This window comes from Rattus norvegicus, chromosome 2 (genome assembly GCF_021556685.1).
Source record: "Rattus norvegicus strain SHRSP/BbbUtx chromosome 2, alternate assembly SHRSP_T2T, whole genome shotgun sequence".
NCBI lineage: Eukaryota > Metazoa > Chordata > Mammalia > Rodentia > Muridae > Rattus > Rattus norvegicus.
This window is the reverse complement of record NC_141535.1, coordinates 244,749,149-244,766,310: the sequence shown is the minus strand read 5'-3', so window position 1 is coordinate 244,766,310 and position 17,162 is coordinate 244,749,149. Positions and strand designations below refer to the sequence as shown.

Here is a 17,162-nt window from a genome sequence, read left to right as displayed (position 1 = left end):
CCATGTGGTTGCTGGGATTTGAACTCAGGACCTCTGGAAGAGCAGTGAGTGCTCTAAACTGCTGAGCCATCTTCCAGCCCTATTTATTTATTTTTATATGAGTACACTATAGCCATCCTCAGATACACCAGAAAAGGGCATTGGATCCCATTTCAGATGGTCATAAGCCACCATGTGGTTGCTGGGATTTGAACTCAGGACCTCCGGAAGAGCACTCAGTGCTCCCAACCACTGAGCCATCTCTCCAGCTCTCTCCAAACAACTCTTGCTCACGTCCTCTCTGACTCCAGCTCCTGTTTCCCATTGTCCTTAAAATCGCTCTTAAAATCTTCTGTAAGAGTTGCTTTTGTGGGAGCTGGAGAGGTCGCTCAGTGGTTAAGAGAACTTACTGCTATGAACATTTGGTTCCCAGCACACACAAGGTGGTTTACACTGCCCATAACTTCAGTTTCCAGGGAACCTAACACCTACATCCGGCACAACTATGTATAAGTAGGAATAATTTGAGTTTCTGTGTAGGTATGGTTATGTGTGCATGCTCATGTAGGTAGGTTCAAGTGTGTGTGCATGCATGTATGTACACATGTACACATGCATATAAAAGTATGAATCTTGGGTGTCCTTCCTCTGGAGTTGCAACCACCTCTCTCTCTCTCTCTCTCTCTCTCTCTCTCTCTCTCTCTCTTTCTCTCTCTCTCTCTCCTGTGTGTGTGTGTGTGTGTGTGTGTGTGTGTGTTATATGCTTGTGTATCTGTGAGTACGTGCACAAATGTCAGCCTCCTGTGTCTTCCTTTATAGCTTTCATCTTACTTTTTGAGACAGGATCTCTTCCTGAACCTGGATCTCATGAATGAATGAGCTCCCTGATGCTACTATCTCTACCCTGGTCCCCGGCCCCTTAGCTGGAGTTATAGACACATGCTACTATGTCTAGATTTTTCTATGGGTTCTGGGGATTTGAACTCAGGTCTCCATGCTTGCACCCCATGTACTTTACCAACTGAGACATCTCCCTTGCTCCCCAACCCCCAGCTTCCTTCCTTCTGACACTGGCTCTGTTCCTGGGAATTCAGGTTGGTTTGGTTATGTGTCTGAGCCCCAGCCATCATCCTCTCTCAATCTCACCAGAGCTTGAGCTACAAAGCTCATGTCTCTATGCTTAGCTTTCCGTGCAGGTACAGATCAAACTCAGGTCTCCACATTTGCAAAGCCGACCGTGTACCTATGGATCTGTCTCCCTAGCCCCACGTCTTTAACATATCGAGAATTCTACACCAGCTTCCTAGATTCTCGGGAACTTAATTTCCCGGAGCTGCTCCTGTTTGACCTTCAGTAACCTCTCACTGATTATGTCAGTGATTCTGTCAGCAGCTCTGCAGCCTCGGGCTTCCCTCGATGTGGTACTGCCTGTTTTATGGTTGGAAGTTGGTTGAGCATCATGTCTCACCAGGACAGTCCACCTTTTCGTCACAACTCTCTTGATCCCTACCCAACAAAAATCAAGTGAGACTTCCCCCAGAGGCCACTGTCACTTAGTAAGTGAGGCCTGTCAGAACATTGTTGACGCAACAGATAAATAAATGAAGGTTTGGCTCACACACTCTGAGGTTTGCTAAGTTAGCTCTCTACAAACGGTATGAAGATATGTTCATCAAGAAGAGAACTTGGAGCTGGGCAACGGTGCAAGGTTGAACCTCACGGATGACATGTTTCAGTCTGAGAGAGAATTGGTATTAGCCGGGATCACAGATGAGCAACAGATGGGGACCAGCCAGGCTGTAAGGTGACCGAAACACTCAACAAAAAAGTCAAATTGTCATTGCATTTCAAATTTATTATTGGGTAAAGGACGGCACATGAAGAAAAATTAACATTCATCACAATGTGCAGCTACTTCGAATCATTGTGCAGTATTATTTCAACAGAAATCACGCCTTCTCTCAGGTTATCGCTTATGAAGATGTGGTTCTGACAGGCAATTAGCAACTGGTTAGTAAAGGTTGCACGGCATGGGGAATGATTGAGTCTGGGCTAGGAAGGATAAAAACATCTCTCAGAATGGCTTGTGAGGTCAACAGGTGCACACCTCTGCGTTCTTTCTGTCCGCCATGAACTCTCCCTGGAGCCTGTTTTGAAACCAGTCTTTCTGGTATAAAGTCTGATAAATTATATTCCAGTTCTAGACAGCAAGCGGCTGGGATGTCACTTTTTTTTTTCAATGTAGATTTTTGCAGTACAGAGAGGATTAAATTCTAAACGTCTCCGCTGCTAAGGGCCCTTTCAGACTTCCCCAAATGAAGAACAAAGAAGGAATGAACTTTCCCTCATCAGATCTACTTGGCACGGTCGCGCCCTTCTCAAGCTGCTGGGAAGTTGCCCGGAGTAATTCAAGGGTTCCCAGCTGCTTGGGATATTGAGGAAGGACGACTCTAGTCTTTATCTAGAATTTCACATGGCCGAGAGAGAGCTCACCCACTAGTTAGTATCCATCCGTAATCAACAGTTAGGGGCTGGGGAGATGGGTCTGTTGGTAAAGTCTTTACCACAAGCAGGAACACCTGAATTTGGTCCCCAGAGCCTAAGTAAAAGATCTGAGGCTTATGGCGATATAGCCTGGTAGGATCAGTAAGCTGTACATTTAGTGAGGGACCTGTCTCAAACGGTATGTGGAGAGTGACCAGGCAAGCTGTCTCGTGTGACCTCTGGCTTTCATGTGCATGCACACGCAATCACACACACACACACACACACTGGCACACACGCGCGCGCACACACACACACACGCACGCACACACACACACGCACACATACAAACACACACAAGAGTTTAACAACTCTTGCACCCTGATATTATCTTCCACTTGTAAAGTGTTCATTGGTGCTTCGACGGTGCTCTGCGTTTAATCCGCTCACACCTGACCTTAGAGGAATGACTACTTTTACGTTTTGTTTGTTCTGTGCAGCATGAGGCATCTGTTGAAACAGCCCTTCACATCATCAAGCTGACAAGCACTCTCTCAGGTCTAATGGGTGGTTGGTTTATCTTAAAAGTTCTGACTGCTTCTACTTCAGGGCCACCTGGGAAACTTACCTTCTGAGTGTGGACTCACTCAACCCAGTGGTGATCGTGTATCAAATGCAGAATAGACTGTTTTATGACCTGCTTAGCATCATCTGCTGCTCATGGCGTAGGTAGAGTAGCCTCCTTATCAAGTTTCTGATGAGACTGTGGCCCATCCTATTGCTTTTCCCCTGTAACACACTTTCATCTATCTTACCGGTGCTCAAGTTCCCTCATCCGTGAGGACCCGGTTTGAATGTCCTCAGCTCAGACAGGCATGACCACAACGGCCCCTCCTAGAACCAGCAGACCTCCGTTTCTCTGGATTCCTCTCTCACTCATGCCTCCTCCCACAACCTCATTTGACACATGGTGATTCCTTATCCTCTCTCCTTGCCAGCTGCATTGCTGTGACCCTTTGGTGCCTGTTCTGCCTGATTAATCTCATTTTCTTTCTCAGTCCCTTTCCTGTTCTCTATGGGGTATGGAGTCCTAGGCATGACCAAATTCAGGTGGGTCATGTGCATTGGTGTTCCGTTCACTTCCTCATACCCTGTAGGTCTCCTGAAGACAGACACATGTGCTCGCTGCATGCTGACCTGTGTGCGCTGGAGTACCTAAGCCCTGGTCTCACCGCAGCCATGGTATGTCAGAAGTGACTACTAGAGAATACACATTTGGGTCAGGTCTTTTGGCCCTTGCTTTGCAGAGCTTAAAGTTATGCCTTCTCTGGCAAGTTTTAGGGTGCTCTGTGTCACCACTCTGAGTTACTCTCATGCCAAACAGGAGTAGCAATGCATTAGACAGAGAGGAAAAGAGCCTGGCCGTCACAATATGACAGAAGGGGAGCTGGAGTTGCGAGCCATGGAAAGGATACCCATGACAATATGAATGCAGCTCTGGGGACAGTACGGGGTTGGGGAGAAGGGAGGTGCCTGCTCCCCACTCAGTAGCCCACCCACTCTTTGCTCAGTCTAGGTTTCCTTTGATACAGACATGGATTCCCGGGGCACAGGCTTTTGCCACTGTGACTTCATTGTGTTTTGAAGTTTCTCTCAGAAGTGGTTGATTTATTTTTGTCTCTTGTGTGCGTTATCTATGTGTTGCTCTTATGAGTGGTGGATCCCGAAGGGCCCTGTATGCCTTTGCCCACAGACACCCAGCTACACCAGGTTCAGCAGCTAAGAGAAGCAGAGGGCCTTGCTGGGTTCCGGAGTAGACCAGAGCCCAGAGCTGGGTCTCCTTTCGAGCAGCTGCTGACTTGGATGGTGACAGAGAATGAAGTGTTCTCCCCTGTTTATTTAAAGGGTGACTTGCTCTCTTTGCTTTATTTAGCCATCTCTTTGGTCCATGCCCCTTTAAACCTGTACAATCCATCACCTCACTTACACTGCTACCTCGACACATTGCAGGGTTGTGGACCTAACGATTCCACAGAAGAGCAAATTAAAACGTTTCTTCATGATTAGAAGGTTAAATGAGGTAAGGCCGTGGTGGTTAGTGGGGAGATAAGGGGTTTTGAGGAGGCAGAGCTCAGGGGACTCTCGGGTGATTAGAAAATTAGGCTGGCTAGACGGAGGGATGTGGGTTTTACAAATTGCAAACGCTGAGCAGGAATCAAGACTTCAGGAGGTGCTGGCGACATCTGGGTGCTGGCTCTATGGCCCAAGCTGGAGCTGTGACCCAGGACATCAAACAGTGTTGTTTTGAGGACTCTTTTCTTCCTTGAGAAATTCTGAATCTAATTACACCAGGAAGTAACAGCCCCAAACCACAGTGAGAGTGGAAGCTACTCCTTAGAAAGAAGCTCCAGTTTTCCTTAAGGGTGAATGTGGCTTGGAGGTCAAGCTCCATTTCCAGCTGGTAGGGGCCTTTCTCTGTGACAGTGCCTTGCAAGTTACTACTGCTGTTTCTGAGATCTGCCTGCGGTTCTCTTCACTGTCCCTACCCAGGCTTAACTCTCTAACTCCATGACTGCTGAACTTCTGGCCCCTAGGAAAGCGAGTACCTAGAGAGTCGAGGGCTTTGTCATCTGGCTCCGTTGGATAAATTCTGTGACCCTGCTGGCTTCCCCAAGATTCCCTCTAACACTGCAGCTATCTAGGTTCAAGGTCAACTCCAAGTTTTGTGCCTGCCACCAAGCTTCTGTGTAATAGACTCTGGGCCCTTGCATCTAAATTGTGGCTCCTTACCCACTACTTGTCTCTGCTGTTCCCGTTTCCGTCCTTTGTTTACAAGGCCTCTGTCTGTTCCAAGTGGACCAGTTCCCTGCTCTCTTTTAACTACCTTACTCCATCTGCTCCAGAACTCCATCAGTGCCGATGCTGGATTACGACATAGCTTTCACCCTTAAAATAATCCAGCAAGTGAACAACCATGAAAAGTTTGCTCTGGCTTTCTGACAAGGTCTCCTGCACTCAGAGTGCACGTCGTAGCGTGGTACCCAAGCTGGTCCAGTGCAGTCATCACTTACACTTGTAGCTTTCCTTCTGCGTTCTGCTCGGTAAGAGAGACTGATTGGTTCCTGAGAACAACCTATGCTTTCTTGTTTCTTTCATCTACAAAGATGCGTTCACATGTCTTTACCCATCAAAACATGCATTTCATCAAGCCCCATCTCAAGTGTGCCTCCCTGCTCTCCCTCACCCCAGACAGGTGCAGCTGTACCAGCTCTTTCTCTTTGCACACTGCCCAGGGGCTGTTTGCTGTGCGATCTTTTCCCCTCTTCTGGTGCTTAACATTTCTAATTTACATTGTACGCACAGGTGAAGTTTCCTGATGATAGAAACCACTAGATACAGACCCCCGGTGTGTGAGGTGGGAATGAAGCTGGGTCAGCCAGGACATTGAAGGAGTTACGTATTTTTGCTGCATGCCTGTATGATTTAAGGTGTGATATTATGCAGGAGATACGGATACAAAGAGTCATCATGACAGGCGCATCCCAGGGCTCCAGGAACTGAGAAGCCTGTGGTAGAAAAAGAATCACTGTAATTACACTGAGAAAAGTGCAGTAAAGATGTGCTTAAAAGAGAGGGGGGTGATGAGACTTCTTACCTCTGCTGGAGCTGGTGGGAGGTAGGGAGCCGGGGGATTACGAGAGGTCACCTGTGGATGGAGATGTCTGATTTGAGGTTTTCAACTGAAAGGGAGCACGCAAAGACAGTGTATAAGGGAGAGGGAGGCTAGGAGAGTATGAGAACTCTGCTTGCTCTCAGCTGCTGGCACAAAAAGGCCACCCACTCGACAAATGACGGCTCTCTTTCCCCCTGCTCCAGCTAAAATATCCCAAAAGGCAAGAATCCTTTCATTCTTCTGAGAGAAAAAGAAAGGGGCACCCCCCACCCCTGACTGCCGCTCGTTGGAGGTCATTCATTCTCCTTCCCTTTCTTCTCCCCTGTTTTGCAGAGGAAGCCTGCGCTTGCGGTGAGCTTCATAGCCCTGTGCATCTTGCTGCTAGCCATGCGCCTTGCCAATGATGTGACTTTCCCTTTGCTCCTGAACTGCTTTGGACAACCTAAAACCAAATGGATCCCTTTGTCCTACACACTCAGGCAGCCTCTTCAAACTCACTATGGATACATAAACGTGAGGACCCAAGAGGTAAGACCTGAGAGGGTTACCTAGGAGGGTATCCATGGCAACTGTTTTCCAGTAGGAGCAAGATGGCTTCCGAGTCGTTACATGGACCTGTTCTGTCCCACTGAGCTTTTTTTTTTTTTGGGGGGTCCCTGACAACATTTTCTGTTTTCTTGTTCTTAGATACTTCTGACACATGTCTGAAATCTTTCACTTCCCTCCTACATCAAACCTCCAAATCGCTGGCTTCCTGTGGAGTTGTGGAAGCAATTACCTGTTTTCCTGGTGGTTAGAAGCTTAGCATACACATCTTTCCGTTTAGATGCTCTGATCAGTGGCCACCGGCTGGAGAACTGACTGGCTTTATTTCCTGTAGGTCACCTAGTTGGGGACAGCTCTTTATAGAACCCGAGAAAAGCATTTGTCTCTTTATAACTCTGTAATCCTTAGACCTGCAGCTACAAAAAAAAAAAAAAAAAAAAAAAAAAAAAGCCAAGCTGGATTTTAACATTGGCAGCGGCTGCAGAGGTAATGGGATTTAACATCTTTCCACATTTAAAAGGGTTAAAACCATTTAAACCTTGCAAACCGCCGAACTTTTAAATCTTTATAGCCAATTGGTGTCCCAAGAGGGAGAAGGTAGCTGAATACTGACAGCCAGGAAGTGTACCTTGGGCTAGAAGTGCGTGCGTGCGTGTGCGTGTGTGTGTGTGTGTGTGTGTGTGTACATATGTATATATACATGTGTATATGAGTGTATGCATATGTGTGTATGTGTGTATATACATATGTATATATACATGTGTATATGAGTGTATGCATATGTGTGTTTGTATGCATGTGTGCATACATAATGGGCATGTGCATACGCATGTGTGTGTATATATATACATGTGTATAAGTGTGTATGCATCTGTGTGTTTGTGTGTGTGAGCACATGTGTATGTGCATGGAAGCCAGGGGACAACCTTGGCCAATTTTAGGATCAGATCCTCAGGCACTGTTCACCTTCTGTTTTGTTTTGAGTTTGAGATGAGGTCACTCATTGGTATAGAACTCACCGATTGGTAAAAGACAGGGATTCCCAGAATCCACCTCTTTCTGCCTCCCCAGTACTGGGATCACAAGCATGTACCAACAAACCAGGCTCTGTGTGTGTGTGTGTGTGTGTGTGTTTCTTTGAGAATGTTATACATGGGTATGTATGTTTTGATCAGATCTACTCCACCTTGACTTGATGTGTCCTTTTAAAACCTCACCGAGTGCTGTTGGCTTGGTCATGTGCACACCACACCTCTGCCTGCTCTTGCACACAGTGGCCCTGTTACATTCAGAAAGCACCATTCACATCTGAATTTTTTTTTTAAGATGTGAATTCTTGGGAATTACACCTTTATATACCCATGCTTGGATGGAAAGTGCTTAATTGACTCAGCCAAATCCCCCAGCCTTATCTTCAGAGTTTTACCAGCAAACATTTGTCTCATAAAGTACAGTAGGGGGGAAAAAGCCCCAAAAATTAGTGAGGCACGCAGGGGGAGTGAGACTGTTTGCACAGTCATTTCCATGTGGTGGGATGAGCATGAGACACACCAGTGTTGGTGTGAAATCCAAGCCTGTTTGAAGTTGTTGGTGACAAAGGTACAGTCCACCACTATGTCATGACACTGAGGAGAATTTGGTGACAGGATCCTGGTGGAGAACTATTCTGGAGAACTAACCCTGGAGAGGGACGCCACACAGCTCTTCTGTGGCCAGTCGCATGCATGAGAAGTTGGTTTCTGTGCACTTCGTTCTTTGTTTCTGTATCTCCTGGATTTATAGACTGTTTATTAAAACTTTATAGTTGAGGGGAGGCACCATTAATAATATATAAATTCCTCAGAGTCTTTTCTTGATGCGTGTCCCCTAATTGGTTTTAAATTAACTTTTGAAAGTCTGTTGCTTGGATTTGTTGAGTACCCTGATGAATTGATTACCCGTATAAAAATGTGTCTTTCAGAGCAGAGCTTGCTTCACTCCTGTCTCTCCTCACTTTTATGTCTAGCTGTCACTTAATATTCTATTACTCTGCAGTATGGGTTAATCATTTCACAAGTGCCTGTCACAGGCTGAAGATGGAGCACGTAGATAGAGTATTTTGTGAATTGCACTCGTGAGAAACATTCCACTAGATGGCAAAGCCCCTTGATTTCTCTAAATATTTATGAATCAAATTTTGTAGTAGTCCCAGCCGCTTCCTCCTGTTGCTGTAGTTTCCTTCCTACCTCTGCTCCCATGATGCAGTGTGCCCTGTCAAACCATGAGCTAAAATAAATCCTTTGTCTCTTGAATTTCATATTTCCAGGTATCTGGTGACAGCTTTGGGAAAAGTAACTGAGACAGTCCTCGGATTATGTAAAATTACAATGAACTAAGTTATGCTTTACTTTGGGCAGCCTGTTCACTGATGTGGGCATCGGTCATATCCCTTTATGAGGGGGGTAGCGAAGGGAGTTGCTTCCCTCCCTTTCTACACCTTCACGGGTCGTGACTTGAGGGTCTCAGGACATTCATTCACCTACCTCAGTTCTCTGACGCCGGTCCTTGAAGATCTTGTTATCCTGTCTCTCAGTGCACTCACCCGACACAAGGACTGCACAGAGGTCATCATTTAGAAAGAACCAGTGTACAACGGTCTTGAGGTGAGCATGGGTCTCACAAGGGCATAGGTACTGTCCTGAGATCAGATGCGTACAGAGGAGGAAGCCACCACATTCTGATGCCCTCCTGCCTCTTTTCAAGCCAGGGTAAGCTAAAGCCCCTGCTGTTGAGGGAGAGGGGAATCCTGAGAAGGAAAAAAACAGCGGTAACTGGAAGACGACTGAGTTCTGAACTTCTGTGCTGCTCACTGAGCCTGCAGTCCTTGCCAACGCTGTGACAGAGTTGACTGCTGCCACTCTGAGTTAGCGGCAGGCTGCAGTAGGGACTGGAATGATCTTTGTTTTGCAGCACGTGCTGTGTCCACCTCGCAGATGGCTCCTCTACCATCTCATCACCGTCCACAACGCTACCTCACTGATAGAAGGGTTCATCTTAACCGTCCAAACTGTAGTCTACCATTGAGACAGGACAGGAGCTCAGCTAGAACTAAAGCAGAAGCCACTGCTCACTGGCTTGCCTTCCAGCTTGCTTACTCTGCCTCCTTCACAACACAGCCAGGCTCTGCCCTGCCTAGGATGCCTGCTGTCCACACTCTTCCTGTCAGTCACCAATCCGCAATCTAGGTCAATCTGACCTGGGCTATTCTTGAATTGAGGTTCCCTCTTTCCAGGTAGTTGTGTCAGTGTTAGTTTTTAACAATAAAAACTAACCACCATAATTCACTTCGTATCCGCTTGACGCATGTACTTAACCATGGTCAAAACATAGCCTTTGCTTTTTGGTTTGTCCTCAAGGTATCATAGTAACATCATAATACTAAATACAGCAGAACGTGAGACATCCCGTAGTATTTTAAAAATTCTATTGTGCATGCGTTTATCAAGACTAAATGTAAACAACCGTTCCGGATATTTGGTCAGAGTGATCATGTTATCAATTGACAATGAACATGATTTTAAAAAGCATGTCACCCATGGGTGCTTTAAAAACTCAAACACAGGTTTAATGGGCGGAGCAAGCAACCCTTTGACAGGGAGTGAACATACGGAAGTAGAAAGGAGGGACGTTGAGTTGAAGGGTGTTTGGCACAGTGTGAAGAAAAGAAGCTTTTCCTTCCTGGATATCTGTGGAGGAGGAAGGTCAGCTGGGTGCTGTCTCTCTCTCTCTCTCTGAGCTAGCAGGCTTTCACCACAGGGTCTGGCTCCTGAGTCTTCATTCAGTGACTCGAACATTTGGAATTTTGTTATAAAACTGACTAGAGAGGGCAGGGATAAAGGATCTTGACACATCGGGATTTGGCTCAGTGTATCATTGTTCTTTCTGTTGAGATCATGGCAAACGAGGGGGAAAGAGAAATTCACTTTGGCTGGATTCCAATCTAGGTTCCTCTCCTGGGCTAAGTCACTGTGTTGGGTTTTTTTATGTGGTGAGACACCATAGGAAGATGTTGTCTGGGGAAAGCCATCTTTTGCACTGGCTGCTTGAGAAGCAAACACTGGTGAACAATGGGAGGCTGTAGCGAGGCAGTTCTGGTTTCCAGTTTCATGTCAGACATCTTCCCCAGAGCTAATCAGAGAACCAGGGAAGACTGCCCTCTCCCATGATGCTCAGGGAGAAGTCCAGGCATCAGAACACGACAGTCAAGGACAGGATTGTGCTTGCAGTCTCCTAAGAACTTAACTAGGCAGAAGCTCATCTCTTTAAACACTGACACTCTTAGCCTGGAGTAGACAAAATAGGAATACTTTGTTCCTGTGACAGACAGGCCCTGCTAGTCTAGTTAGAGATGCGGGTAACATATTGATGTTGCAATAGAATTTCCTAAATTGTGGTTATTGTAACAATTAAGGAACATAGCTGACTTTCTTGGCAATAAAAGAACATGCTCACCACATTCAAATAAATGTGCGCCTGTAACTAAGGCAGGCAGGAATGGGTGTTTTATGTTTGGGTATACAGGCTGTAGATTTTACATAAGTATGTGGAGAGCAATTTCATGAGAATGTATTCTCCCCCAAATTTTAAACTGATCAACTTAATTGTTAGTTAAAATTTGTGGACTCCCATTTGTGTAATGGTAAATAACAAGAAATTTCAGCTCTTTAAGTTGCCGTCCAGAAACAAATTAATGCATAATAAAAGATTACTTATTTGACACGTACACATTAGATTTGCCATTTTAAACATTGCCATTTCCCCAGTGGCTTGAGGGCATGCACTTGTTGAGTGCAGGAGGGATAATTTTATTTCTCACGGGTTGTGAGATGGCAACTCTCAGTCAAAAAACCCACTTCGAGACCTTGTATGACTAAAGCAGTGGAGAGGGTTGACATCTCTGAGGGTTGAGATAACTCCAGGGCCATTTTGTGGCCTCTGAGACAGGTACCCTGATACTTAGTTTTAAATGTCAACGTGACAGAATCTAGAATCACCCATGAAGACAGTCTCCATAAGGAACTGTGAAGATTATGCTAATGGGAGGTCACGCCTCTGTTCCCACTGGATTAACTCAGATGGGAAAAACCCACCTGAAGGTGGACAGCACCAGTCATTGGCTGGGCCCTGGATCTGATGTATAAATTCACTCTCTCTCTGCTCTGGACTGAGGATGCACTGTGACTTTCGAGCTGCATGTCTGCCTTGACAGTGGGGTGCCTGAGCACTGCCAGCATTCCACTGAGAGAAGGCAAAACATAGTCCATGATAGGGGTCCTGGCCTGTGTTTTCCCAGATGAGAAACAGCAGGCTCTGGGATGGATGCTGGCCTCCTGTGTACTCAGATACTACTGGGGACTGAGGGGAGTTGGGAATGGGTCCAAAGGTCCGCACTTTCCCTAAGTGCCAGGCAGGAAGTGGACAGGGGTCAAGTACAGTATGGTTCTGAGGGAGTGCGGACAGTATGGCTGGAAGAGGAAGGGCCTTCTCCCGGAGAACCCCCACCCCCAATCCCTTGATAATCCTTACTTGTCCAAAGTGCTTTATTGTTATAGCAGATGTGAATGCACACATCTTACTCAGCGTGAACCAGGGATTAAACACCGTTTGCAGGAAGTGATGTCCCGAAAGGGAAGCTTGTTGGCTGAACCCCCGGGGCCTGTCTAGATACTTCATCAGCATGGAGAACTCCAGGTTTTTATGCTAAGCGACCCATTATCATGGTCCTCTCAGTGGGGTGTCATGGTTATGTTTCCATGTCACAAAGTTTGGCGGGGAGATGACCTCACGCCTACCGTTCTCAAATTCCGAGCTTTCCTGGGATGTAGGCTGGCTCGATCAACCTTACCAGCTCTCCTGTCATGGTCCACTTGCCCCACATGTGACTAGCCATTCTTCCTGTCTGCTGCACTGCTCTCCCAGCCATAATAAAGCCCTTTCTCCACAAGGTGCTTTTCATCAGGGTACTTTATAGCAGACACAGAAGTGGATTTAGGGCAGGTGCTCAGGAGAAGGAAGGGACAGGAGGCGAGCATGGAGAATACAGGGGAAGGGGAAGAGTGGAGACTCCGCCCAATCTGCCCTCAGCCCCTGCTGTGACTGTAAGCCAGGCCACCCTCCAAAACGCCAGTGAACTCCTGATGTCTGTATTGACAATCAAACCGTCTTATATTCTATAGGTCTGGTTTGCTTCCATTGATCTCCTTCCTTCCATTCCAATGCTGACACCATATTGGCTGCTGCTCTGGCTTAGAGTCCCTTCACCTTAACTTGCACAACACACAGGTGTCACTTTTGATCATGCTGCATTCTGTGGCTTTAGCATGGACACAGCACCCTATGCCAGGGGGTCCAGGAGGGATGCGTTATGCTATCATTTTCCAGAGATGGAAACCAAGTTCACATTGGGTAACCCCAGGGCCGGCTTGGCTAGAATAAGCATAAGTACATATATATATATATATATAGATATATAGATATAGATATAGATATAGATATAAGTATATCTGTATAGTTATAGAAATATAGACTCCCGTTATATAGTTACACAGACTATGGAGGACAAAGAAGCACTCACTGATCTAGGATGTAGATGGAATCCTTGGAAAGGAAACGGCTGTGTATATACTCACAAGCAATAGTACACGTACACCGAGAATGCGAGCACACTCACTAACTGCATACATGTATGCAGCATACTCGTGACCTGTGTTTATGGAGTGATTTCTACTTTCCTAAATAAAAACACGTGTTGGATGGGCTCATGCACACTACACGATGGTTAGTTCTTGTAAGTTAGCCTGTTGGGTATAGATAGTGCCTCGTGTGCCTGTCTACCCCTTACTTTCCCTCTGGTATGGTCAGCTCTTGCCTGCTGGCCAGAGAGCTGACCATTAATTCAGATGACTGATTGGAAAGTAAAGCCATTGGTCCGAGGCTCAAGAAGAGTCATTCTGAGCCTTTCCAGATTTTCACTGTATTTTTCTTTGTAACACTATTATTGACCAGAGCTATGTTTTCTTGGGGTGGTTGAGAATCTGGAATATGAGTCTCTCGAAGTCCTATCATATCCCCGGAGAGAATGAGATCGAGACTCTGAGACAAGGGAAAATATGTTGTAGAGGAACCTTGAAGCCTGAGATATTCTAAGTCCAGAGCACAGCCAAGCTGGATGCCACCGTCCCGGGCCCTGTGACTTATGTATAGAAACCAATAAACTTCGTTTTTATTTTGGCTCCTTTCGTCATTTGCAGCCAAGAGGTATAGCAAATAACTTGTTTTCTAACTACCACAGGAACCCCATAGGCCACGTTTGAATACGTTGCCCCCTGGAGGAGGACAACAGCCATCATTCAAAGTCTGAACCTGTCCGGAGGCCAGGCACCCAAAGCCATCCGTCAGTCAGCTGGGTGGCCTCAGGGTGTGCACTGAGGCCTCTGTGCCTAGGTGCATGTTGCTTAGCAAACACAGTCATCCTTAGAGGGAAGAAAATGAAGGCTTCAGAGCCCAACAGGATCTGGACAAGCCTGACCACTCACTGACGCTCGGCCATACCTACCCGGCTGATAAATCATGCAGTCATAATATAATTAGCAGGTAAAATTGTCTCCATTGCTGAGGCAACAGAAACCCCTAGAGATTGATGTTCACTTTACATACCACATCTGTTATGGATGAAAGATCCATTAGTACCACGGTTTTTAATATAGTAATTGTTTCTCCGGGAAGATAGAGGGAATTTTATTCATTACTGATCTTTAGGTAGGAAAATGCTCATTTGCCAACTGTCATGTTGCTGTGCGTGAAAGGCACCTATTAGAGATTCAAACATTGTATTACTTCATTTGTAGCAGGCAAAGGAAAACAAAGCAGTCCACGCCGTCACCGACACCTTGATTGGAGGATGGAAAATGTGACAGACCCAGGCTCCTGGTGGGATAAAACTTTTGTTTTCCTTGAGCTGATAGTCTGGCAGAATAGCTTGCACAGAAAGCATGGGTCAAGTGGCATTTAAAGGACCATGAACGCTAGTTAACCAACACGATTTGGTGAGTGCTTCCTGCATTCGACCCAAATGTGTCGAAGATCTTAAAGGAGTTTGGAAGGTGAAATTCACCAAGGGGAAAAACTCACATTCTGGAACAAAACCGTCAAGAGGTTGGTGACACCCAGGCTGTAATTTGTAAAGGCTGGCAGAGCCTCTGTCTTACATAGCGCCGTCGTTCCATAGCTGTTAAGAATTGTGAACATTTCCATAATTGCAATTAGACAATTGTGTAAGTGTCTGAAAGACAATTTGTCACTAAATAGATAGCATTAAATTATGATTTCTCATTTTGCAGAATAATCTATGTCTGATTCTAAATATTTTGTTGCAAAAGTAACCATGTAGTTCCCAAGCCAAGAGCTTTCTGACAAAGCTTGGGAAATGTCACATGGGATCAAATGAGCTCTTTCACTAGTGTATAGTTCTCCCTCCCCCCAATGACTATGATTTGAGTGGTGTCCACCAAAGTCTTTTCCCCCAGGGCATCACCCCTGGGAGGTGCTGTGGACCTTTGGGAGGTGGGTGTCATGAAAGTCCTTGGAGACCCGCCCTTGAGGGAGGTTGCTAGCCCAGGTGTACTCTTCCATTCCTCACACAGTGAGTAATGTGCTCTGCTGAGGTACAGTGTTTGGGGCCTGAGATATGACAACGTACCATGACAGAGCCCACACATACCAGTCTTAGTCAGAAACCTCCAAAACTGTGAGCCAAAATATATGTTGTTTTTCCGATCAGTTAGTTACCTCGGGTACTGTATTGTTGTGATATGAAGCTAGTGCACCAATTATGTAATACATATTGACCTCAAAAGAAAATGAAATTAGTGAGTTCTGATCTGTTTGTACATGGTTTAAGTTAATCTGACACCCTCCTGCTATAAGCCAGGACATGCTGAATTAAATGATAACACTTTAGCTAATGTCCAGTGGCCCTTGCCTGAAGGGAGGGGGCTCACGGGTACCAGCAGCTTAGAGTGGGAAGAGAGGAAGCATGAACACAGGTGTGGGTGTGGGGTGGGAGGACTTCCTGGAGCTTTATAGAGTGACAGGAGGAGACTGGAAAGCACCAACTAGACAGGACAGAAAGCAAAGCCCTAAGATCCACCCCAGTCCACACTCTGACCTAACGCTGGGGATTTAGAATTTGGAAACAGGACAAGAACAGACAGATAAGCGTATTTCTACATTTGCTCTTTGCATAAGAAAGAATTGTCTGTGACAGTTCAACCCACTAGGCCCTGGTGGTCTCCCAAGTTGGAACTTGACTATGTCCAATTTTTTTTATGATCCCAGAGATAAGTTGAGGCTAAGGATATCGGAAAGTCCAGTGACCTGGACACATGGGACCCTCTGACACACCATCAAGACTCCAGCATGCGTGAGAAGCAGTGCTGACTGTGCCTTGTGTGCTGGAGCAGCTGCTGTTGTCCAATCCCAGTGTTTCCCCAGGCCCTGCTGTGGGTTTCCATAATTCACTAGGCTGTTTCTCTGGTGCCTTCTTCAAAGCTGAACAATTCTGAATTCTAGAATGCACCTGGTGACAGAATCAATCCTGGGTTTGTAAAGAATAAAACATGCCCCCCCCCAAAACTGATGACCATTTATATATAATGTTATCACATGATAGGTGATAAAGTAACATAATATGTACAGGGTTATTTCAACTTTTCAAATACGGTTCTAGATTTTGGGACAGTATCTCAGAATACTAAGTATGGCATTTTAAGTCTCTGTTCTAAATTTGGGGTGATATTTTCATAAACATTTAAAAAATTTTCCATGAAAAATATTTCAAGCAATATCTATGCATGAAAACACTCTTGGAGGTATTTCTAACCTCAGAACTGTGGAGTCTGTCTAGACAAATATATTATTCATAATACCTTAAAGTGAGTATTTTCAAACTCTAATGATTTCCTTCCAAAAGATATGGAAGGCAGAAAAGTATAACTTTACAGTCTGCACCTGAGAAATACCACATCAACTGTGTGACTGAAGTTAGCGCCATAGTGACAGATGATGTCGGTAGGAAGTTACCCTGGACAGATTTTGTAATGAAAGCCTTTACCTCAGGCCTTTTTCTCAAAGGTGTCCCTGACTGATCATGAGACAAACACCAGATAAATCCAAATGAGGAGCGTTCTACAAAACACATAACCGCTAACTTCCCAGTGGCTTAGAGTTACCAGGAACAAGGATAGTCTGTCTGTCAACCTGCTGGGGACAGGAAGGTCCTAAAGAAGTACAGGTACCACAGAACACATCCTGACATGGATCCCGGAACCAAATCAGTAGGTCAGAGCTAAGCACACTGGAACCTGGCTCTTCACCCTGAACCAAGACTTTAATGGTTATTCAGTGCAGGATCATCATTGTGACAAATGTTTTACATAGACAC

The 17,162-nt window shown here is 45.8% G+C and overlaps 1 protein-coding gene across 6 annotated transcripts in view; it reads left to right on the top strand.

Annotated features, from left to right (window-relative positions):
• The window catches only part of St6galnac3 (ST6 N-acetylgalactosaminide alpha-2,6-sialyltransferase 3), a 519,650-nt gene that overhangs the window by 202,339 nt on the left and 300,149 nt on the right, over positions 1 to 17,162 (top strand). For 5 of the 6 annotated variants that reach the window (XR_015661775.1, XR_015661776.1, NM_019123.2 and 2 more), the window contains 1 exon segment: positions 6,470 to 6,664. The exons of the other annotated variant lie outside the window; for it this stretch is intronic. Coding sequence is in view for 3 of the 5 variants with exons in the window: in NM_019123.2 (NP_061996.2) it covers positions 6,470 to 6,664 (195 nt within the window). In the remaining 2 variants the exon portion in view is untranslated. 6 annotated transcript variants of the gene reach the window in all.